The sequence below is a fragment of the Vicugna pacos genome, chromosome 17 (assembly GCF_048564905.1).
Source record: "Vicugna pacos chromosome 17, VicPac4, whole genome shotgun sequence".
NCBI lineage: Eukaryota > Metazoa > Chordata > Mammalia > Artiodactyla > Camelidae > Vicugna > Vicugna pacos.
The window spans coordinates 38,694,858-38,718,757 of record NC_133003.1 but is presented as its reverse complement, the minus strand read 5'-3'; the positions used below and the strand labels follow the sequence as shown (position 1 = coordinate 38,718,757).

At 42.0% G+C, this 23,900-nt stretch overlaps 1 protein-coding gene across 16 annotated transcripts in view; it reads left to right on the top strand.

Annotated features, from left to right (window-relative positions):
- FOXP1 (forkhead box P1) overlaps positions 1-23,900 on the top strand; it is a 560,221-nt gene that overhangs the window by 399,033 nt on the left and 137,288 nt on the right. For 15 of the 16 annotated variants that reach the window (XM_072941702.1, XM_072941700.1, XM_072941694.1 and 12 more), the window contains one exon: positions 17,880-17,981. In XM_072941702.1, the coding sequence (XP_072797803.1) occupies positions 17,880-17,981 (102 nt within the window). Of the gene's footprint in view, positions 1-503; positions 927-17,879; positions 17,982-23,900 lie in introns of those variants that run through there. The other variant, XM_006196488.4, reaches the window with a different exon arrangement.

Below are 23,900 nucleotides of genomic sequence, written 5' to 3'. Positions count from 1 at the left end.
CCCCCCACCTTTATTGAATATGGCTGTTCAACTCTTCATCCTATTTTTCAAGCTGACTTGCTCTGCCTTCAGCAGTTTACTTTTCTTTACGGTATCTGTCAAGTTACTCGGGTGACGGAAGACAGGACTTTGATGATTAGTTTGGGGCGGGTTAAGGAGTGTTCAGGGAGGCAAGCTAGGCATCTCGACATAAACAGGTAGTTTGGTTGATTGCAGAGAAGGAAAATGCCAAGGAAAGGCAGCAAAAGCAAGATCAAGGGCATATCCCTGGAACGCGGGCGATGTGTTCTTTAAAAATACATGTGACAAATTCCTCTCAAGTCGGCAGAATCTGAATTTTCTTCCTTTCTCCTTTCTTCCTTTTTTTTTTTTTTTTAAAGCGTCCTGCCTGTGTTAATGTCACCACCAAAATATGTGAAGAGTGTGTTTTCCCAAAGCCCATCGGTGCGGATTTGTCTGCGTGAAGGAGCTGTGTTTGGCTAGGGCTCTGTCTAGCCAGGGCACACTTCTGATCCTGTGTCCCTGCCTGCAGACCTGGAGTGATTTAGATACAGTGTAGCCTGAATAGGTTTCTTTAAGTGCTAAATGCAACTTTGAAAATTACCTGCCAGCTCCAACTGATCTTTCAACTTTGAAAGTGAAGAATTACTTGAGGAATTCTTGTGGTTTCTTTGTCATTTAGTGAGAGCCCAGCCAGCTACTGTGAAGGCAAGCGTCCCCGAGGTTGCCTACAAAGGGCAATGTTCCAGTGTGTTTTCTCCTCGAGTATGCTTCAGCCGCACAGGACTTCCTGTTTATTCAAACATCTTTTTTACCACTCGGCAACCCCCGCTTCACAGAAACAGCCAGAACCCATCTACAGCAAGAAGACGGAAATCCAAAGGCAGACAGTGCGAGCTCTCTCGGTCAAACTCTTCATTTTCTCTGTAAGTGTCGAGGAAAAAAAAAAGGAAGATTTTTGCTGGGTTAAACTTTTAAAACTAAGGATCCGCTCCTGCAGGGACCTTCTCTGCAGGGCAAAATAAGATGATCCAACTTGTTTACTTCTCTTTCTGTGCCTCCCACCCCCCCAACCCCGCCCCATCAAAGACGGTTTTCTTTTTAGATCTTGGAGAGGACCCGTTCGTCATTCTTAACTCCTTGTTAATTCACTCTTGCTTTCAAATGTGTCTTCAGATATTATCGGCTCAGTCAGCCACAGTCAGCCAGCCGTGTGTCGTCAGGGGCTTGAATGGAGATGAGAACCTTGCTCTGCTTATTTGTGACATTGTTTTGTGTCGCCTTCTTTTCCTTCCTGTTATCACCAGGAGTGAGAGAGTGCAGGGAGGGTGCCTTGGTAATTCTGCGTCTGCAGGATCGTCCTCGATGAAGGCACCGCGACACCGTCATTGCGTGCGAATCGGTCTTGATAATATTTGTACCAATTTCATGCCAATAAAAGTCAGACCGCTGAAACAAGCACGGTCATTATCTCATTCATATGACTATTGTTGAAACGGAGTGGGCTGCAGGAAGAAAGAGAAAACCCGCCTCACTTTCCGAGATGGTTGTTAACTTTGATGTTGGAAGGTTCTTTTCACAATTCTCCTTGTGGATAATTAGTATGGCAGGGAAAGCCCTCGGACCGGGGCTGCTGCTTCTCTCTGCCGACCAGCGACGCGGTTGCTCTCTGGGTCCTTTCTGTTGAAATGACTTTCCCAACACATGGTTTGACATTTTTTTTTTAAAGGGTTCCACCTTTTCCTGTCTGATGTAGACCTCCCTCTGGCCCCCCTGTCCTCCTTTCACACCCCTCCCCCAACACACACACACTTCAGTGTAATTGGTAAGCCAGGTGCTAATTTTTTTTTTAACTGTGTACTAGTCAGGGAATACACAGGAAGTGGAAAATTAGCTCTTTTGATCTGAGGGGAATTGTTATTACTCTCCACCTCATTTGTTAGTCCCCAGACTAAATATACTTAAATTTCAGTGTCTAAAAGAGCATCTATTGGAATAAAGAAATAGCCTCTGCCCCCACCTCTAATGGAAAAAACATTTAAATAAATAAAATAAGTAACTGTACGCGTGTGTATACGTGTATCGCTCACGCTAGGCTGGCTTTTCTTCGTGTTCAGAAGTTGTTCTACTTCGCAAGAAAAAAAAATTATGTTTGCGACTGCCTTAAGGACAATTTGTATAACAGTAGGAGTAATTGCAGGGAAAATGGAAAGACTGACTGGAGGTATTTACTCAGATGTTAGTGTAGGTGTGGGGGCCGAAAACTCAGTGTGGGAACAGTGGGCTGCTTTTCTTGGTATCACCGTCTATTTGATGACCATCAAATTTCCCAGCTCGCTGGTTTTGTTTTTTCTGGATGGCATGTTTGATTATTTATCAGAAGGGGAAGGGAGTAGCTGAAGCAAATAAACATGTGACCAAGTTCTGTTTTGTTTTCCACTCAGAAAGCCATGCCCTTTAACAGACATACAGAAAAGAATAAATGCATTGTTTTATGATAAAAGGAAATTATATGTGTCATTTTCTTTTTAAAGGCAAGAGAGTTAACCCTTAAGACTCAGGGGCCTTTTTGCCTTCTGAGAATTTGCCAGGCTTTTACTGAGAATTAATCTATTGCGGTGGATGGTTTTATGGTGCAGGATTTCCCAGGATTAGTTGGTCAGTAGTTTGGCTTTTCTGGATGCTTTCCTTAGTTATGCCTGCCTCAGTAGCTCTACTTTTATGGTGGAGGGGTGTGTGTGTGTGTGTGTGTGTGTGTGTTTTAAACAGTGATGCCATTGGATAAATCAGAAGCTCTTACAGTTTTGTTGAAGGCTGTATTCTGGCTTTACATCTAAACATAAACAGCTCAGTTAAAGGGAAATATACCAGACTTTCTGTGAGAGGGTGCAGCATAATTTATTAGAGGCCAACTTTTACTCCTTTCTTAAAACATGAGAGGCAGCTGGTATACCGTGAAGAGTTGGCTTATATATCTCCAAAACACCCTCAAAAACGTCTTCCCATCTTTAATACTATGTCCTGTATGTAGTGATCTGCAGGGTTATTGGTTATCTCAGAGCAAGTCCTCCAGAGCCCTAAAGAAAGACTCACGTCTACATTAAATGTAGATTTTTAAACAGGCAAACTAAAATTTAATTTGTTTTGTTTTGTTTTAATTCTCTAGCAGGGTTTGCACGACTGCATGGAGACATTCTTTACTCATGGGCACGCACTGACCTTTGTGTACAGGCGCGCACGGGCACATTTTTAAATGACTCGAGCATGATTTTGCACAGGGGCTTCCTCACGTATACACACCCTGGACGAGTGATGGCCATGCTTCTAGCACAGTGCCTGGCCCAGTCACATCCGGCCTTATAAATCAGCCTCAGATCTGTTTCGTGGCCTATACTGTTTTGGAATGTGAATTGGAAATATGCACACAGAGGAATTCCCTCTCCATTGACTATATAAGGGAACGATGCAGCCAGCGCTCAAACACAGCGCAGTTTCCATCAGTATCGCCCCACACGTGTGTCACTGGGAGGGGATTCTGTCCTGGAGAGGATGACCGCAGAGGCAGTAGCCTTTACACCTCCTCTTTTTGGTCATCTTGGGTGACTCTCTGAAAGGCACTTGGGTTGGGTAGTCATACTTTGTACTTATACAGAGGCCTTTGTCTCTGCAAATCAAAGCGCCTGACTAATGCTGCCTCGTTAATACTCAGAACACTCCTGGGATATAGGTAGGCTGCAGAGATGATCCCACTTGTGAGGTGGGAGAATGTCCTGTTGTTAAAATTGTTTACAGTTTCCGGGTGTGTCTGTATGTCATGGTCAGGCCAGACCTGGAAAGAGTATGATCTAGATGCCAGGAGAAGCGTTTTTTCCCGTGACATACTCAGCCCTGACCACAGGCAGTCTCAAGAGAAAGTGTTTTCCCATGCAGAAACTGGGCTGGAAAACACTTCTAGTGTGTGGTGTTGATGGAGGTGGAAGTAGGGGGCCGATGAAAAGTAATCATGCTTAATTTTAATCTCTTTAGTATCAAAGGTCAGAGTTATATATTTTTTAAAATATGGCACAGGCTAAAAATTTGATTTTTGTTTTGTTTCACTTTAACTCAATGTGATGTTGGCAATTTAACTTCCACAAAAATCAAGTTAGTTTGTGCTTTACAAGGAAACAGACACTGCTCATAGGCTATGCAGAGTGAGAAGTTGCTCTGCGGTTGTGTGCTTTAGGCAGAAGAATTGAAACATTCTGTTAAGCCTCAGTCTTACTATGTGATTTTTTAATTCTGATGGGTCTTGATCTCCTTCCTAGGGTCACTATGCAGAGTCACAATTAGTCACATGCCATTTGCAGTTTGAAGTCTTACACTGAAAGCTTTCCTGGAAGTCTCTAGACTAGGGTGGTGGTAGAATTTAGGTTGTTTGGTTCCCAGCACTGTTTGTTTGTTGGAACCTGAACACAGAAATTAGATTTGAATAATCTCCATCAAAATGTGTTTGTAATTTTAAAAAGTAATTTTCAAAAGTCTTATAAATATGATTCCAATTTTGCTTGAGAAAAGTAATTTACGTAAGCATGCTCCCAGATGTTGACAGTGTCATGTGTAGATGATGATTTATACTTGACTTCTTATTTTCCTAATTCATTTATGTACCTTTCATGTTTTCTAAGTATGATTTACAATGTTCTATTAGTTTCAAGTACACAGCAAAGTAATTCAGTTATATATACAGATACATTCTTTTCCAGATTCTTTTCACTATAGGTTATTACAGTGTACTGAATATAGTGTCCTGTGCTATACTATAGTCCTAGTAACAATTTATTTTAGATATGATAGAATGTATCTGTTCATTCCAAACATTTAATTTATTCCTCTCCCCTTCCTTTAGTAACTATAAGTTTGTTTTCTGTGTCTGGGAGTCTGTTTCTCTTTTGTAAGTGAGTTACTTTGTATCATTTTCGGTTTTTTGTTTGTTTGTTTGTTTTTGTTTTTTTGGTTCCACATACAAGTAATATCATGCTATTTCTTTCTCCGTCTAACTTACTTAAGAAGCACTTATTGGCTATCAGGCCCTAGACTATGCATATTATATGTATTAATTCCTCCCATTCTTACAGATGAAGAAACAGAGTCACAGAGAGGTTCAGTAACTTGCCCAAGGTCACACAGCTTTGCAAATGGTGGAGCTGGGGTTCAAATCCAGGCAGGCTGGCTGATGGGAACTTCACCGCTATGTATGCTGTTTCTGTAGAAATACATTCGTGTTTTATAAAGCAAACTTCTGTTTCTTTGGAAATGCTGTGATTCTCCCAAGGTCAGAAATTCCCCCAAATTCCCAGAAAATCCCTATTTCTTCACGCCCGGAGACTCAGGTTCCACCTTGTGCTAAACTGCGGTGATTGGAAGTGCCAAAGAGCATTGTCACTCGATGAGCACAGCTCTGTGAACCCTGTTGTGTGTCTGATGAGCACTTTTCTTTTTAAGAAAATGTTTCTAATTCCTTGATCAGAGTGATCAAATCTTCAAAAAAAATTCCCTGCAAAGTACCCTTGAATGTGGCTCAGGTTAACTGAATATATTCTTCTAGACATTTCTAAATTTTTCTTTAGAGACCTATCATGTCAAGCAAGAAGTTCTGTTTCCACGTGAATGGAAAAATTCCAAATCCACGGATCTGTGGATTAATGGCCATTTTTGGTTGTGTCTTTCCTCAAGTACAGGTGAAGGGATTCTCTGCCAGACCATGTGACCTTTGGCATATTCTGTGAATTTTCTGTTTAGAACAGAGACAGATCTGCAGGTAGCATTCAGTGCATGCTGGCCATCACTTCTTCTTCACGACATGGCAGCAGTGTCATTGATACCTTCCTCTCCCCCTAGGCCTGCTCTCTGGCCTCTCACTGGCCATTCTTGCTGCGTTGCTCTAAAAGTCAGGGCAGGGCATGGGTTAGGGTTTGCTGAGACATATTTGTTCATGCCTTGGCCAGTGGATGGAGACAGACCTGTCAGTTGCAAGTCATCTGTGCGACCACAGCTGACTTCCATCACCCGCCTTGTCCTCACTTTGCTTTTTTGTCCAGTGAACACTGTCTGCCTTAGATTCCTCTCGGCTCAGTAGAGGATGCTGTGATCCTCTCAGTGTCTCCATAAAGAGGATAGCTAGTGGTTTGAGATCTTCCACTGAGGAAGAGGAATATTTGCTTTTCACAAAATACATTTTCTTAGGTAAGGGACATTAACGTTCCATTTACTAAGTAATTGTCATGTACAGGTACGGTGCTAATAAGGACTTCCTGTGCGCATCCTGTATAGTCTTTATAATTGAACCTCTCTGTTCCTTTGCTTCTATATATGTTCACTGGGTATAATAATGCCTCAAAGGATAGTGAAAAATAAATGAGACTGTGTGTCTATACTGTTTAGTACTTAACTGGCAATAAACACTCACAGAATTGCAGCTTTTGTTATTACCTTCCTCATCCCCAATGCCAGGGACCGGTACAGTTTTAAGTATATAATTAATAGGAAATGCATATCATAGCCACAGTGTGATGTCACCTCAGATCTAGTAAAATGACTGTTATCAAAGAGACAAGAAATAACAAGTGTTGGTAAGAATGTGGAGAAAAAGGAACCTTGTGCACTATTGGGGGCGAATGTAAATTGGTGCAGCCACTATGGAAAATATTATGGAGGTTCCTCAAAAAATTAAAAATAGAACTAGCATATGATCCAGCTATTCCACTTCGATGTATACATCCCAAAGAAAATGAAATCACTATCTCAAGACAGTATCTGCACCCCCATGTTAAGTGCAGCATTATGTATAGTAGCCAAGATATGGAAGCAACCTGAGTGTCCATCAGTGGGTGAATGAATAAAGAAAATGTGATATATACACACATACACAGGACTATTACCCATCAAAAGAAGGAAATCCTGCCATTTGTAGCAACAGAGATGGTACTTGAGAGCATTATGCTAAGTAAAGTACGTCAGACAGAGAAAGACAAACACTGTATGATCTTTCTTGTATGTGGAATCTAAAATAATCAGACCCACAGAAACAGAGAACAGCTTGGTGGTTGCCAGAGGTGGGGGATCGAGGAAATGGGTGGAGGTTGTCAGGAGCTATAAGGATAAGTTCTGGGCTTGTCATGTACAGCACGGTGACTGAAGTTAACAATACGGTATCATGTATTTGAAAGTGGCTAAGAGAGCAGATCCTAAAAGTTCTCATCACAAGGAAAAAAATGCAACTATGTGAGGTGATAGAGGTTAATTAAACTTGCTATGGGAATTGTTTATATATATATATATATAATCATCAAGAATGATTATAATGCTATATATTAATTATATCTCAAAGTGAGGGGGGGAAGCATTTAGAGAAAAAAAATTTAAATAAATAAATTTAACACCCCCTCACCCCAATAAAAAGCAAGCAGCTATAGTAGAATGTGAGTGTTTACAGTGGATTGAAAAAACAGGGGCCAGAAATCCTGCTGGACCTGAAAGCCGTTGCTGGTGGGTGGAGAGAGGCAGACTTAACTCAGGCGAAGGCCAAGCAGAGACACAGGTGTCCAGGCATGTGACCAGTGGCCGGACCATTCAAATGGTGACGAGAAATCTGTGCTCTCTCTCAGCTCAGCCTCTGTGCTGTTTGCTTTATGAAAAGCTCTTTTCTGCAGAATCCCAACTTTGGCTCAGTGGAACCAAGGAACAGGGGACTTGTCCCTTTGGGGGCTTGAAGAAAGGATGAGAGTCAGGGGATGATGGTGGCAGCATCAGTGGCCCCAAAGAAGATGGAGGCACCAGGACAGCTCGTTGTGAGGGAGAGCAGAGGTAGCTGGGCTTGTCCATGTCTTCCTGGCTGCCTACTCGGGGACTGACATTATGGTCATAGAAACCCAGGACGCTACAGGGATCCTCAAGCAGCACTGGCCCCTGGGTCTGGGGATATCAGGGAAGGACTCTGCTGCTGGAGGGAATTAGATTGAAGTTTTTAGGAAAAGGTAGAATGTATTCTTAAAGATGTCATTTCCTTTTATTTTTTAAACAACTTTATTGAGACATCTGTGACACGAGGAAATGGTGTATATACGAAGGTATTACAACTTGATGTTTTTATATATGTACACATTGTGAAAAGAGCCCCACAATCAAACTAAGTAACTTAGCCATCACCTCTGCATGGTTAGTGAGAAGATTTGGATGTATCGTCTTAGAAAATTTCAAGTGTACAAGTACAGTGCTTTTAAGTGTCATCGCTGTACAGAACATTAGCTCCCCGAAGCTTATTCCCCTCACACAGCGGAGCTTTGTGCCCTTTGACCACTGGCTCCCTGTTTCCCCTCCGCCAGCCCCTGGCAACCACCATTCTACCCTCTGCTTGCTTCTATGAGTTCGACTCTTTTAGACTCCCGTATATGTCAGATCACGTATCTGTCTGGGAAGGGTCGGATTTAAATGGAGAAGATACTTGGATACCATGTAAATGTGGGCAGAGGACAAGAAGAGGAGAATTACCGATGTGGCCATGGCTCCAAGAGTCCTGGGAATAAGATGGTCTGGTTGAAAAAAGCAAATCTTTAGTGGAGGGAGAAGAGGCAAATAAGTTAGGAGGTATGATGTCACAAAAAGGCCTTTCTCTTCATCCTGAAGGCAGAGGGACGAGGCACATTTATTCATGCTTGTTTGGCCCTATAGGACCTCGGCTCCATTTGCCAGAATTCCCCGTGGCCATGCTTGGTCTAATCATTGACCTTGGTAGAATGTATCAAGTTCTCAGGAGACAATGTTTGTTTGTTTTCATATTTCTGTCCTGACCACTCACTAGACTTGTGACCTTGGGCAAGTCACCAAACCTCACAGTCTTAATTTTTCCAGTTCACATTGATAATCATAAACCCTTCCCCTGCTTCCCTTAGAAGTGGTTGGAAGAATAAAACACTAAGTGTAAAGCAGCGGGCACAGTGCCTGGCACATAGTAAACAGTTCAGTGCGTTATTTTTTTGCTAGTATTCTGAATGTGGGGAGTTAGGACCCTACACTTGCCCCTGTGTTTCTAGATGTTTCTCATTGCAAGGACGTTTCTAGACGTTTCTCATTGCAAGGACTGCTTTGAGAGGTGTAAATTATTAGAGAACATTTACTTTTTTGTTGTTGTTGTTGGTCTGTCTTGGATAACTTTGGCCAAGAATGAGTACTTCTAAACTTTAGATTATTGGTCATATTTTGGGGTATTTCCCTTCTTCCCATTTCTGTTTCTTTTGTCTTAGTTGAAATTGGTTCTCATTCTTGCTTCTTTGCCCAAAATTCAGGTAAGGGAAAGATGGTAATTTGTGCAGCAAAGCATTCAAAAGGGTTTAATCTCTTCTTAGGGCATCTCGAGTGTGAGTGGATGACATTACAAGAAGCAAAGGAACTCAGCATCATTTGCTTGAGTAGAAACTGTGTTCACTGTTACTAGTGAAATCAGAGAAAATTCTCGTTTATTTTGAGCATAATTCCAGCCAGATTCTTCCACAGATACTTCAGAATTAGCAAGTCTCTCTCCAAGGTATGAAAAGATAAGAATCTGGTTTATTCATAATGAGAGTTGCTGGGCTGCCCCCTCATAAAAGGCAACTGCAGAAAACAGCAGGTTCCTACAGCGAGTTAATAGATCCCTTTGATTCATTTCTTCTTGCATTTGACGCCCTTATTTTCTACTTTGGAAGCTTGGAGAAGGACTGGGCTAATTTATTTATTCATTTTTGGTTAGAATCTGGTCCTTGCTGAACAAGGGAAAATGGGTTTGATGCAGCCTCCAGCTTAACATCTTAGACATTCTGTAATAAACGTGACTTCGGTTTGACTTCACTGCCTTGCTGGTGTTGCCTGCAGTCACGGCATCCCAGGCCGTGGTCTTGTCGTCTCTCCTGAGGTAGACGGGCCCAGGCCTGGGCAGGGCCTGAAAGGAACCCCTCCAAACTCGGCTCAGGTGCCGGAGACTTGCCGCTGGTGACTCAGCGTCTGGCCCCGGCTCCAGCCAGGAGCGGCCAGCCGGGGCCTCAACAGGGTGGTGACAGGGCCCTGTGTTAAGGGGTGTATGGAGTAGGAGTATGGTGGTGGGGTTTTGTTTTTTTGGTTTTTCGGTTTTATGCTGACTTCAAACAGACTTCCTGACTGTTTGTAGCCATTAGACTTATTTCAGCTGATTTTGCAAGATACCCTTTTTCTTTTTGTCTCATGAAAATTCCTGACTTTGATCATCTTTGGTGGGAAGCATCTTCTAGGTGCCTTACGAATTATAAAGGTCATTCATAACTGCAGGTGAGGATAGGGTTTGCTGATTTCCTGTCTGCTTCCTCCATTTCTTTGGGAGTGGGACTTGGAGCAAAATGCCTCCTCCTGCCTAGAGCCCGCGGGTATTTCTGTGTCCATGTCTCCCGTAGTAGGTGCATGGGGTGGTGTGTGAACCCTGTGGCACTAGATACTGGCAGATCGTGGTGTGGTGCGAGGACACAGTTGCATAACTCCCTTCTTCATCCCAAAAAAAAGAAGGAGAAGAAGAAAATGGCCTTTGCTGTGTTTTCTTCTAAGAAAATATGTTCTAATTGATTGCCTACATTAAGCACTCACACACATACACACAAACACACACACATTCCCCAGCCTATCTGTACTCATGTCTTTGCATTATTTGTTCAATTTTAAAGTAAAAGTAAAGTGAAGAATATGACTATTCAATGCCATAGCAGTGATAACCATCCTGTGTGTGGCTTAAAGAACAGGAAATCGTGTCAGGAAGGGTTTGAGGAAGCTGGTGTTGGAAGTCGAGCTAGGGGATGCAGGTTCAGGCTGGTGTGAGGTGATAAAGAAACCACACTGGTCCAGGTGGTGAAGGGAGTGATGTGGAGTGGCCTCATCTTCCCCACCCCAACATGTGGGGGTGACACTGCCCATACCCTATCTGCTTCTGTAATTAGGACAGTAATGACGACAGGGGACTTTGACTTTGCCATTTCCTGTCCCTCCTGATTTTAACTTGAACACGTGGGATTGGAGAGCTGTAGGAGTGGAACTGTCTGTGCTCCAATTTCTCACCACATCTATCTAGATATTGTCTCGTAAACTCACTTGCAAAGACGGTGGGCGTGTGGAAAAAGCCACGCCCTCTCTAAATATCGGCTGTTACAGACTGCCCTCAAAGTATAGGCTACTTTGTAGAGCTGTCAGAACTTCTGAGGATGGATGATGCTACGGAAGATCTTTTCTCTTCTAGGTCACAGTTTCAAATCCAGTACTCTGCTGCTTTTGGAGGCAGGGGCGGAGTCAAGTGAACCTTCCAGGGAATGCTCAGAGTCTGCACCCTTATTTGCAGTGTCATAGATTAGACCACGCAGTGCCTGGGGCAAAGAGACTATTAAAGGGTCTGATGATTTTTCGTTGGTCATTGTTACCCTCTGTATATTAAAGTTTTCATCGAGAAAGTGTTTTTTTTGTTTGTTCTTTGCTTTTGTCACCAGTAACGTGACTTGAGGGTCTGCTAGAGTGCTGTCTTTGTGTATCTAACATTTCCACAGTCATTAGAAGAGGACTCTTTACTTGGTAACCTCATATTTTCATATTCATAATCACTGAAATCCTCCATGAGGTCAGCTTACTTTTCCATCTTCCTGTGATAACCAAGTATACCATTTGTAAATTATATATATATACTTTTTAATGTATGTTATATGTATATATTTTTTGCATTCTAGTGGAGCATTCACTGCCTTGGAATGTTGTTAGTTCTGTACAAATGCTTCTGGTTCTTTCAACCGCTGTCATTTCTTCTTTTAAGTGACCTGTAAACCTTTTCATCCTGCCCTGGGATGATTACTGTGTCCAAAGCAAGGGGACGATGGAGTTGCCCTACATACTCAGTTCTGTCTGGGTCTTGCTACTGAGTGATTGTCAGATTGGTTTCATGATGAGCTCTTGTTTTCGGATGGTAGTTTAGTTGCTGGAGTCGAACTAAAATAGCACATTAGTTTAGGGGGAGAAGGCTCTCTAGAGGGACTTGAGGTGTACGTAGAGGTTGAGAAATAAAGGAGAGAACACGACCTCTTCCCTATGAAGCTTTTCCATGCGTTTTTTTTTTTTATTACTAGCTTTTCCTTCCAACCCCATGTGCGCAGGACTGTTGGTTAGCCTGGGAAATTATCTGAGAAACAGGTTTGATCTTGAGGGGTGGGGAGAGTCTAGGAAAAGAAATTAGAGGAAGGGTGGCTGACTCAGAGCAGCCTTTGAAGCTGGAAATGGGACAACTTCTCGGGGAAGACAGGAAGTAACCAGCCCTTCTCAGCTGGCCATTAGGGCCAAGGCTGTTTTCATTCTGAGGGTGTTGAGAATCTTGCATGAGGTTAAGGAGGCTCCCTTGGAACGGCTGTAAATTACCTGTGGGAAGAAGCGTGTATTCAGCTTGTGCAGCCAGTCTGACATGGTTTCAGATAGAGGTGCACGTGGATGTATTTTGTTTTCGTGTCCCAGTTCCTTCTCAGAAAATCAAAAAGGAGTTTGAGCCTTAAGAATAGCTAATGAGTTAACGTCCTTGCATCTTAGCTAAATTCTAAAATTATTCTAGCCAACTGATTGAAAGCTTTGTTTATATAAAATTGTGTTCCGTGGAACCTTCTGGGAATCTCAGAACACAGATAGCAGCTTAAGACCAGTTGGCAAACTTTTCTTGTAAATGGCCAGATAGGAAATATTTTAGGCTTTACACTCTCTGTCACAAGTACTGAGCTCTGCTTTGTAGCCCAAGAGTAGCCGTGGGTGGTATTGAAGGCGATAAACATGACTGTGTTCCAATAAAACTTTATTTGGTGGGGGGAGGGTATAGCTCAGTGGTAGAGCATGTGCTTAGCATGCGCAAGATCCTGGGTTTCAATCCCCAGTTCCTCCATTTAAATAAATAAATGGACCTAATTTACCACCCCTCCCAAAACAAAAAAATAAAGTGTAAAAAAATTTTAAAAAACTTTATTTGTGGATACTGAAACTTGCATTCCCTGTAATTTTCACAAGTCCCAAAATATTCTTCTTTTTATGATTTTCCCAAGTATTCTAGTAAGTAAAAAGCATTCTTATTGGGTATACAAAAACAGGTGACGGGCTGGATTTGGTCCACAGGCTAGAGTTTGCTGACCCTTGATCTAAAACATCACACTGTGTCATTTTTTTTGAAGACCTGCATGTCTCGGTTCTGATCTCAGGCCTCATCACCAAGTGTGTTATGTAAAAAAGAAATGAATGTTTCCTCCTCCTACCAGCTTGCTGTATGTGTGTGTATGTGCTCACTCAAACCATATTTTATGTAAACTCGTTTTTTAAAATATGGTAAACATGTTTTTGAACATCCGCTACTTTGATCAGCATGCTACACATTGGGACACCTCAACCCCCCAAATATAAGCACCTGCTATGAACTTGAGATGTAAATAGCTCGAAAGTTGCAAAACGTGCTTATGTAAAATGTGATTTGTAAATAACAGATGGCACTTATTTACTAGAAACATGAGGCCCTGGTGAGAATGAAGTCATCTTGAACCAAGAGAATGGAATACGTGTCAAAAATGGCCAGGTCCCCAGTTAGTATGAAAGCATGACCCGGCAAACTAGCAGCCAAGGGCCAGTCCCCCTGACTCTTTGAGGGCCCAGGGCGGTTGGGGGGCCCATGGTGTGCTGACTGGAAGGTGACTTCAACCCCTAGGAGTAGATAGGGGCGTAGATGGCGGCCAAGGCAAAGACAGAGGCAATGTCTGCCTTCTGCTCCTCTGCCAGCTCAAAGGCCGTTCATCTGAGCTGTTGAAGGACAGTCCAGGGGACTGTGTGCAACTGTGCTGTAAGTTCCTGGTTTTATCAGTTGCCTCCACGCTGTGACAACCTCAAACTGCGTCTTTACTGTAACCCAAGCCTAGCGGTCAAATATAGCACCACGTTATCCAGGGCCAGGCAATTGTCACATCTGTTCTAAAGGAAGTGTTGACTCAACCCATCCCAGGAAACCACCAGCAAGAGTAAAAGGTCTTCAGAGATTGGATGGGACCTTTTAAATTATTGACGTTAGCAGTTGGTCTGGGACTTGAGTCATTGTTGATTCTTGCTTCTTACAAGAGAAATTCTCTTATCTATTCATTCTATTTCTCTCTCTCTCTCTCTCTCTCTCTCTCTCTCTCTTTCTCTCTCGCTCTCTCCGACACAAACAAAAGTCCACGTAACTTATTATTCTGTAGCCAAAGGATCTAATTGTATCTTCAAACAGGATAGCTTAAAGAACATTTGTCCAATCATGACTGAGATACTGTTGTAAAAATAAGAAAAGTCCCTCCCGCCTCCTGAGTTGTGTTGAGACACGTCTCTGAGGTTCAGGCAGTGGAGTCTGACATGGAAGACAGGAATACGGTTTTCATGATTTTGATGCATGTAACGGGTAAAAATGGCTATTAGGTAAGCACCTATGGGAAACAAAGTGGACACAGGTCTCTGGTGCAATTTCCAAGGGGGTTCTATCAGTCATTCCAAATTTTTTACTGATTATCATTTACTGAATATGACAGGAAGTGTTTTGTTTGTTTGTTTGTTTGTTTGTTTTTTACTTTTCTACCAATGGTAGATCCCAGGGATTTGTATTGTGATGCTCAAATACATAGTCTTGTACACTAAGGATTTATTTCTCTTCTTTTTTTGTGGCTATCGAAAATCTAGATTACAGTGATTTAAGTACCATGGGAATCAGAAAAGCAAATGCCCTTTATTGATTGATTTCACGTCAGTTTATAAGTTCTAATAAGCTAGGGTTTAAGATTCTTGCTGAAACCTCAGTTGATTTTTTGGGATTTGGGGGGAGTGTTGGTACTTTGCCCCAGATTTGTTCTCATACTCATGATAAGACCAGAGAATCATTGTGGAATAATTCATAATAATTCATATCAAGGTTCAGAATTCTTTGCATTAGTGTTATCTCTCCATCCCAAATATTTAAAGTTATCTTACCTGTTTGCATTCATTTTGAGGATGAAATTTGGAAGCCATATTACACATCTTCATCATCTATTCCCTTCAGTAGTTTGGCTAAAATTTCCCTAAGGTCCTAAACCTTTTCCGCCCAGTGCTTCTATCTTTGATTATCATCTTTAGTGGGGCTTTGTCTGAAATGCTGTGAAAAGGCTGGGGGTTTGTTCTGTGATTATGTAATTTGATGTACCCTATGTTGGGTCTGGCTTTTTTTCCTTTAACCCAGCAGAATAATTGCAAGGATTCCAGTATCTCATTTTGAAATGTGTAGAGCCAGCTCAGTAAACATTTGTTGAAAACTTAAATTTGAGTCTTATCCTTTCTTGTGCTGAAGTGCATTTATGAGAACATGCTCATATAAGAATAGTTTTTTGTGTATGTACTTAACATTTTTTAAAGACACTTAATATTACACCTTTTGCTGGAATGAGGTGCTCACTGTATAGATTCTCTGAGACTTGATTATTTAACAATTGAGTACTTGTTCTCCAAGTATTTGGTGAGACATGGTAAATTATTTCAACAAAGATCTGTGGCTCTGTGGCATTGCCACTGCTCTGATTTTCTTTGCTTGCTCTGTTTTAATATTAATGTACCTAATCTTCCTCCTCTTCCCCACCATATCTTTCTCTGCATTTATCTTTTCATTGTCATCCGCGGACCTTCTGTCTGCCTTTCCCACTAGCAGCTGGACCCTTCCTTGCTGATCAGTCTATTACTCTAGGAGCTCTGACGGTAGCACTTGAAATGTACAACAGTTCCCTTTCGTACATTAAAAAGCCGTAAAACCTTCATGTGAAATAGCCAAGGGGACATATATAGTAGGAGGAGAGGCTTTTGCTCCTGCAGGCACCTTGCAGAGGGGACTATTTTTCTTATATGATATAAATGAAATCTTCACTCTGCCCACTTTTACACCTACGCATGTACTGAGCGTCTCCAAGGAGACAAGGAAACCCGGAGTCCAGTGATGGTGAATCCTCCTCCGAGACAGCAGGCTGGAGTCTCAGGCAACTCTCCCAGGCGTCTTGGCTTCCAGATGCCCCTCTCAGACAGCCTCTCTCCTCGAGGCTCTTCCAAGCAGGCTTTCTTGAACATGTCTCTCCCTTCCCAGACGAAATAGCCTGTCCACTACATCTGAAGGGCTGGTCGTGGTGAGTCCAATAGGCAGAAGGCTACTGCAGGGGCTAGAGGGGTGGGTGCAGAGGGGAGGTGGGACAGGAGGGGTTCATCTTTCCCAAGATCTTTTCTTTGTCACCCTTTTATTTATCTGTGCTTCTGTCTCATCACCTCCCTTTGCACATAGTAGACACCGAGGCACCACTCAACCTCACACGGTGTCTTAAAAATACTCTTTGTGACAACAGTACAGTTATAAGCTCGGTTTGGTGAGATTGTCCTTTGAGGAGAAGTGCCACTCTTGCTGCTTCAACAGTTTTAGGTGTCTTTTCATGACTAGTCGTCCCCGCGACCACTCCATTTTCCCTTCCCCCTGAGTTCACAGCACAGGAACCCCCCAGTGCCATCTCGTCTCTCCCTGCTCCACTGTGTCACTGTAACTTTTCTTGGAATTGTAAACACCATTTTCTTATATAAGTGACATCTCTGTTCCTCTTTGAGGAACATGCTACCATCATAAGCCCATTTCTCACACTTTCTAGGATTATAGTATCAGATTTTTTTGATACGTTGACCACATCTGTGTGCAAATCTTCTTTGAGCAATTAGTTATCCTGTAGAAATGATCATGGATGTGATCCCCAGTAAATCTTGTTTGGTCTCTAAACGCCAAGCACATCATTTCATGAGCCTCCTTGACATCTTTTCCACGTGTACTTTCTTGGTTCTCAGCTGAGTTGTTTCCAATAACCTAACTTTTCATGTGATTTTCTAGCACAGGGTCTCCAGACTTCAACTTCCTGTTGTTCATCTTGCTGCCTTCTCTGGAAAGGTGGGACCAGCTGTTATTCCTGTTAAATTCTTTGACCGTGAATGATCTAATAAGGGTTTCTTGATGACACTTTTTTTTTTTCTTTTTTCTGTGAACTTTTTAAAAAGATCAGTCAGTCACGTATTCTGCACTTTGGAGGAATCTCCTGTTTTCCTTTTGCTTTATCGCCAGTTGATATCACCTCCTCAGTTTCTACCTTTAAATAAGAACCATCCCGTGGTATCAGCTCCAAAGACTCCTTTGTGCCGGACACAGTCAGTTTTGTTCACAGGTACATAGTGTACCCTGTAAGTTGACTTATAGGTCCAGTTGGCGAAGTTTTCTTCTTAAGTAGTCCACCAAGACTCGCATGTTTTAATCCTCCTTCACGAATAACTTTATCCACAATGTGTATTCACCGCTTCACTTTCCCTCCTCATTTGGACTCAGGTGAGGTGAAAGCGTCACTGAGTTCCTGATTTCCCGAGTTCCCCCAAGGAGAGTTGAAGGAGGATGAAGATACCTCTAAAAAGAGCTCTTTGTCACCTCCCATGTTTCTGACTTTGCCCAGGCCCTTCCCAGCATCTCTCCACCATCCTTCCTCAAAGTCCCAGTCATCCATACTCCGAGTTTTATGTCGGATTTGTGGTAGGAATAAAGCATCTGCTTAGATGGATTGCTCTGCCTGAGGAACTGTGGATGAAATGGGCGAAATCTAAGAAAATGTAAACACATTCTGCAAAGTTTTCCAACTTAGACTGGAAGTTATGTTTGCTGTTTCCTTTGCCTGGAAATGGGAAAGTCCGGATGCCATCCTAATGTATACTTCCTGGACTCCGTCTCTGTGCAGGAGGCCCTGAACCTGGTAGTAATGCCACCGTTTTTCTTCCATTTTTCCTTCCAGGCACTTCAAGTGGCAAGACAGCTCCTCCTCCAGCAGCAACAGCAGCAGCAAGTCAGTGGATTAAAATCTCCCAAGAGGAATGACAAACAACCAGCCCTTCAGGTAACAAGTCTTCTTCTTCTTCTTTTTTTAGTTGATGTTATACTGTTTGGGTTAGCGGAGAAGCCATTCAGAAGTGGATTGTGTTGAGAATTGCAAATCATTAAGAAAGTCTTCTTCAAAAAGTGCGTTTTTGGTTTAATATGGAGTGTGACATTTTGGGGGAAAATATCTGTTCAACCAAAATTTTTTTTGGTGGGAGTAAGAAAAATCTAATGAGACAGTTTAATTGGAGGACGAGGAGTTGCTGGTATGGGTTACTTTTTAGGTCATGTAGCTTACCACTAAGGCAGAGTTCGTAGTACTCAGATATGTTCCTCATTCTCTCATGATATGTCTAGAAGTAGGATGCACATACACACACGCACCTTACTTTAATGCAGTGATTTCCAACTGGGGGTGATTTTACCACCCCAACGACAGTGGGCAATGTCTGGAGACATTTTTGGTTGTCACATCTTGCGGGGACAGGGGCTCCTGGCATCTAGTAAATACAGACCAAGGATGTGGCAAAACGTTGTCCGTTATATGGGAGAACCTCCCACAACAGAGAGTTATTCAGCCCCAAATGTTGACAGTGTCAAGAACTGTTACTTGGATTAAGGAAGACCTAGTAATGAATGTAATACATACTCTGTTCTTTAGTGGATGTTTTCAGAATATTTCTGAACCGTTAATAAAAATTGGCAAGCAATTTTTACATAAAGATACTCAAAAAGACTGTTTTAGCAGCTTCTCACTTCAGGCACATTGAGGGCAGGGGTTAGCAGAGTAGAAGGAGTGAGTTCATAAAAATTTAATTGGAATCTTTGGGGTAGAAAATTGTCATAGAAATTTTTCAAAGAAACTTTACTCAGAGCATTCACGCTCCCTTCCAGCACGGGGAGGACACCTGTAGGTACTTGGTGGCCCAGCTGCTTTCATAGCTAAGAGTGAGCATCCCTCGAATGGGAAGCAAAGATGAGTTTCCCGCACTGGACATTCTGGGAAGGAATTTGTAGTCGGAGCTGGTGGATATAGCTTGGTGCCGATTAATTTGATCAGAAGGTCACCCCAAATTCTCGCTTGTGTTGACTTTGCTCAGATCAGAGGGAACCAGTACCGGTCTCCACATTATCCTACAAAGTTCGAACTGACCTCGGGCCACAAGTTCTAGTTCTGCATCTGCTTAGAGACTGTCACTGTCCAGGGGAAGTTCGGCATGACAGTAGCACTTTATTGGCACAGTTGAGTGACAGTGCACGTTGTTTACTGACTCTTCCAAAACCAGTTATTTGGTCACCCATCACCAACCCATATGCCTTTTAATGGGTGTGAATGCTGGGGACATTTCTAATGAGGTACAGTGCCACCGAGGTCCCATGTCAGGTGCTGTAAGAAGTGCTTTGTTGTGCAGATGTCTTAAGAACAGCTCTGGAGGATGAAATATGACTGTGTTGACCTTTCAGCTGTGAGCTTATTTGTCAGGATTCAAATAAGTTGAAAGGATCAAACTGAACAGTTTCCGTAGTCAGACTGGGAATTGTGTTTCAGAGGTCAGCAGCGGAGGCCACATTGCAGATTCCAGAACATAGCCAATTGTTGGTACATATTAAAGTGCTGGGGCATCTCCTGCAGACAGAGACACAATTAAAATTCTAATTTATTAATGTATACAGGGAGCTAGCCCGGCCTGTCACTCAGTGATTCAAATGACTGTCCATTCTTTTTGCCTCCCCCTTGGAGCGCTCACAGCCTTAAAAATACTGCACGTCCTCTTGAATTTATCAGAACTCAAATGCATTGGAAAAAATAACAAATACATTATTGGGGGACAAAATCTTACATATAGTAGTGGTTAGAGAGAATCTTAAAAAGTTCACACCTACACAGTCTAATGAACTGAATATCGTTTGTGATTTTTTTTTATACCAGACTTATTTTCCTTTGTCTTTCCTTTTTAAAAACATATGGCATTTTTAGGTAACTTCTTTTCCAAAATGAATGAAGTTCCTTTAGGGCTAAATATATGAAGTAAAGTTTCAGGGGGTTTCCTTTGGAGGGTTTTTTTTTAACTTCCCTTCTTGCCCGTTACAAGGTTTTTAGCCACCAGAAGAGTATGATAGAGCTTCGTTTTTCTTGGCAAGGACAGTGTCAAAACCAGCCTAGCACATTCTGCTGAGCACTTCAGTCTGTATGAAAAGTGAGGGGTGAGGGGGCCATCTTGGATGCTGGTTTTGCTAAAGAAGATGTCAAGTCCCTTCCTGCTCCTTTAGTGGGAGAGTTGACAAGTGCAGAATTTAGACCAGCTCTAAGAGTTGGTTGAGGTGGGGAAAAAGAGTTGGTTGACCTGTGTGTGTGTGTGTGTGTGTGTGTGTGTGTGAGAGAGAGAGAGAGAGAGAGAGAGAGATTGTACATGCATGTGCATCGTAGTCTGTGTCTCTCCAGCTGCCTGTTAGGGTCATGCAGATTGACTAAGTTTATTTGGTTGGCTGGCCTTCGACAAACAGAGAGAAGAAATCACTAACCTATGCCACATGGTGTATTACCTTGTTATAAAAATATGGATGTAGACTTGGTGATTCACTGAAGGAATAACCTCCCCATTTAAATATATCTTGCCTTGCCATGTCCTTGCTGGGGCATCTCAGCCGGAGTGGCTCTGACATGAAAGGGAAATCCTACAGCAAATCTTAGCAGTATTCATCTCTGATCTCCTTACCCTTCCTACCTACACTGAGAGACCTGTGTGAGCAAATTCCAGACCTTCCACACAGAGGATGGCTTGACAGGGAAGAAGGATTTGATCTGCTGATAGCTTGAGGAAAGGAAAAAAAAAAAAAAAAGAAACCCAAATCCCCAAATATACTGTGACTCATATTTTAAGCATATCTCACACCTCCCTGCTTTCTGTTTGGCAGTGCTCTCCAGTTTCACAGGCTGAAGATACAAACAAAAGAAAATGGAAAGTTAGAGGAGGCTATAAGTGGTTACTCGACAGAGATCACAAAATGTAGTCAAACATCACCAATTTGGACTAATTTCAGGGAAATGAGAGTAAATAAGCCAGAAATGACGCTCTTTGCAAATACACACACTGAACTAAATCTGAGCCGGCCGCCTTCTTGGGGGACATTGTAGTTTATAAGGAAGGCGTGAATTGGGTTGAGATATTGCTTCTGAAGTTCTTTAAAAAATATTCTACTGCATAGCCTAAATAGCTCCTTATTTGGTCTATTAATTTGCTTTGCAAATGTTTTTATGAATGATATAAGTGAAAATTAGAAATTGGCCCTATCATAAATTCAGCATCAGAATGCTCTGATTTAATTAAGTGCAACTCGGGGAGCATTTCTAGAACAGCAGCAACTTGCAGGGCATCATGCTGATGCTCACAGATACAAAACTGTCTAAGATGCAGACCCTGCCTTCAGGGTGCTTTTGGGTTGTGAAAGAATAAACCAGGTTTTGCTGCAGAAAGAAAATTATGTGTGAGTAAAAATAGTAAGCGTGCTTTTATAAATATTTATATACTTCTGAAGATTGCTTAAACAAGTGAAATAAATGCTTAATGGTGCAGGTGTGCTCATAACCTCGAAAATGTGTGACTTTACTGGCTGAAGATTAATTTGTGAGTAGATGAGCAATTTTATTGATCAGATTTTGGAACTTTGACCACCGTTTCTGGGTAGTAATTCACTTTGGTTCTTTAAGCATTTAAGTTGCTGGCACGAGGACATAAACTGGAAGGAAATCAAATGACACATTTTCTCCTAAGAAAGTAAAAGTACATGTGTATCCTGGCAGCAGTAAAGTTAAGAAAGAAAGTAAACCTTGTGTGTTGCTTTCAGTGGAGAGCTGACCACGGTTTCAAGCCATCTGTAAAGAAATTGAACTTGAAGCCGGTCTTCTGATACTTTTCTCTCCTGCCGGGCCCCTTCTTTCCAAGGTTATCTCATGTGCAAGCCCCTCGCACAGGAGGCCCTTTCACCGGAAGGAAGGATGCTGTAGTCCTCTGGAAGCTTAGCCTTTTAGTCCAGTTGGAAGCTCAGGATTATAACGAGGACTCCTGCTTTAAGTGGAGGAGGTTAAAACACAAGATTCAGCAGGTGTTTTTTTAGCATTTTTATTTGCTGTTATATAAAACGTGCTTTAGGCAGCATTTTGCTTAGCATTAATGCCACATATAATCTTAGTACCTCATATCATTTCCACGTTATTCACTGAGGAATGAATTGGTAAGAGGAAACCTTTAAAGGAAACTGCAATTTTATGTAGTAGATAGTGAAATGGAATGGTTTTGAAATACTGACCCTTAAAAAATATCCTTGTGTGCTGAATTAGTCAAGTGCACAGTTCAGGAGAGGGAGGCAGATGAATGTCTGGAGTTCACATTGTCTAGAATTGGCATCCCTGGCACGCAGTTCATATGAAGTTGTTGAAACTTTGATTCCTTTTAAGATTTCACTGTTATCACACGACTTTGGAGGATCCCCAAACCCTAAAAAATAAGTCTTGATAAGAAACAATAAAATAGAAATGATGCTTTAAAATGGCTGTTAAGTCTTTCCGATTACACACACCATTAAAAATATGATAGAAACGGGGACCCCTCTGAGAAAGATGCACATGGGCGCAGAATTTTGCATCTGGTTACAAGGGCTTCATGAAGCTCAGGAAGTCCATCTGTTTGCCCAGGTTAATACTCTTGCTTGAAGATTTTTTTTTTTCCAAAATAATATGTCTTGTCCTTGCCACCACAATCCTCATGGGACTTATAATGAGTCACCTCATGTTTGCTATTTCAGCTTCACTTGTATATAAGGTGACCCTGTGTCCCAGTCTGCCCAGGACAGCCCCAATCTATGCCTGCTGGCTGAGTGTATTTATTAATAATTCTCGTCCTTAAAAGTATCCCAGTTTGAGCATTTAATTATATGGTCACTTGGCTGACATGTATCTAAATATTAAAATGCAAGTATGATGCTAATATTTTAAGTCTAAGCGTGTCTTTGGCACCATATGCATAGATCAGTATATGCAAAGATAATTCATGTTTACTATGTGCTTAATGTGGGCCAGCCCTATAGCTATGCTGTGATATAGGAACTGTCATGAAACCATTCTATGGAGGAGGAAAAGTGAAACTTCAGAGAGGTTAAGTGACTTGCTACAGAGCACACAGACAGTGACGGCAGAAGGCTGGGAAGCCAGGTGTTTGAAGACCACAGACGACCAGGATGTTATTGGGAAGTTAATTATTGCTTCTCCTTCAGTGTGTATTTACTCGGGATCTACTGAGTGCCATGTTGTCCATAAATAAGCAAATTATTATATTTTTCACATCGTAAGCAGAAATAAAACCCAATTTCCAACAAAACCCAATTTCCAGTGTAAATATCTGGATTTCAATTAAGAGGACAAATTTCTGCATAATTATCTTAATTGTCATAATGTGTGTGTGTGTGTGCACGTGTGTCACAGCAGTGAACAACAGCAAAGAAAAGTTATTTCTTATTCTCCAGCCTGAAGTGCTCTTAGGAGCTTCCATGTGTTAAAACATGTAATAGTATGTTCTAGTCATTGTTGGGGCTAGGAAGTGGGGAGGAACAGGGGGGAAAAAAAACATACTTGACTGGTCAAAAATGTGTAAATTGCTGACAAAATGACACATGTAATTAAGAGTGCTCCTACCATTTTACCTTGTGGTTTACACCTCCAGTGTTGAAAAAGAGAGTGACTCCCACCTCGCTAATTACCATTATCACTGAAATGCTGGGGTTGGAGTCATTAGTTCCATGTGCATTTAATTAGAGGAAGGCTGAAATTGGATTTAACTTATTACTTTTTCATGGATCACTTTCTTGTCATCACTTCAAATTGGATTGCAGCCCCAGGTAACTAATTATGAGAGCCACAGGATCAAGAGTGAAAAAAAAGGTA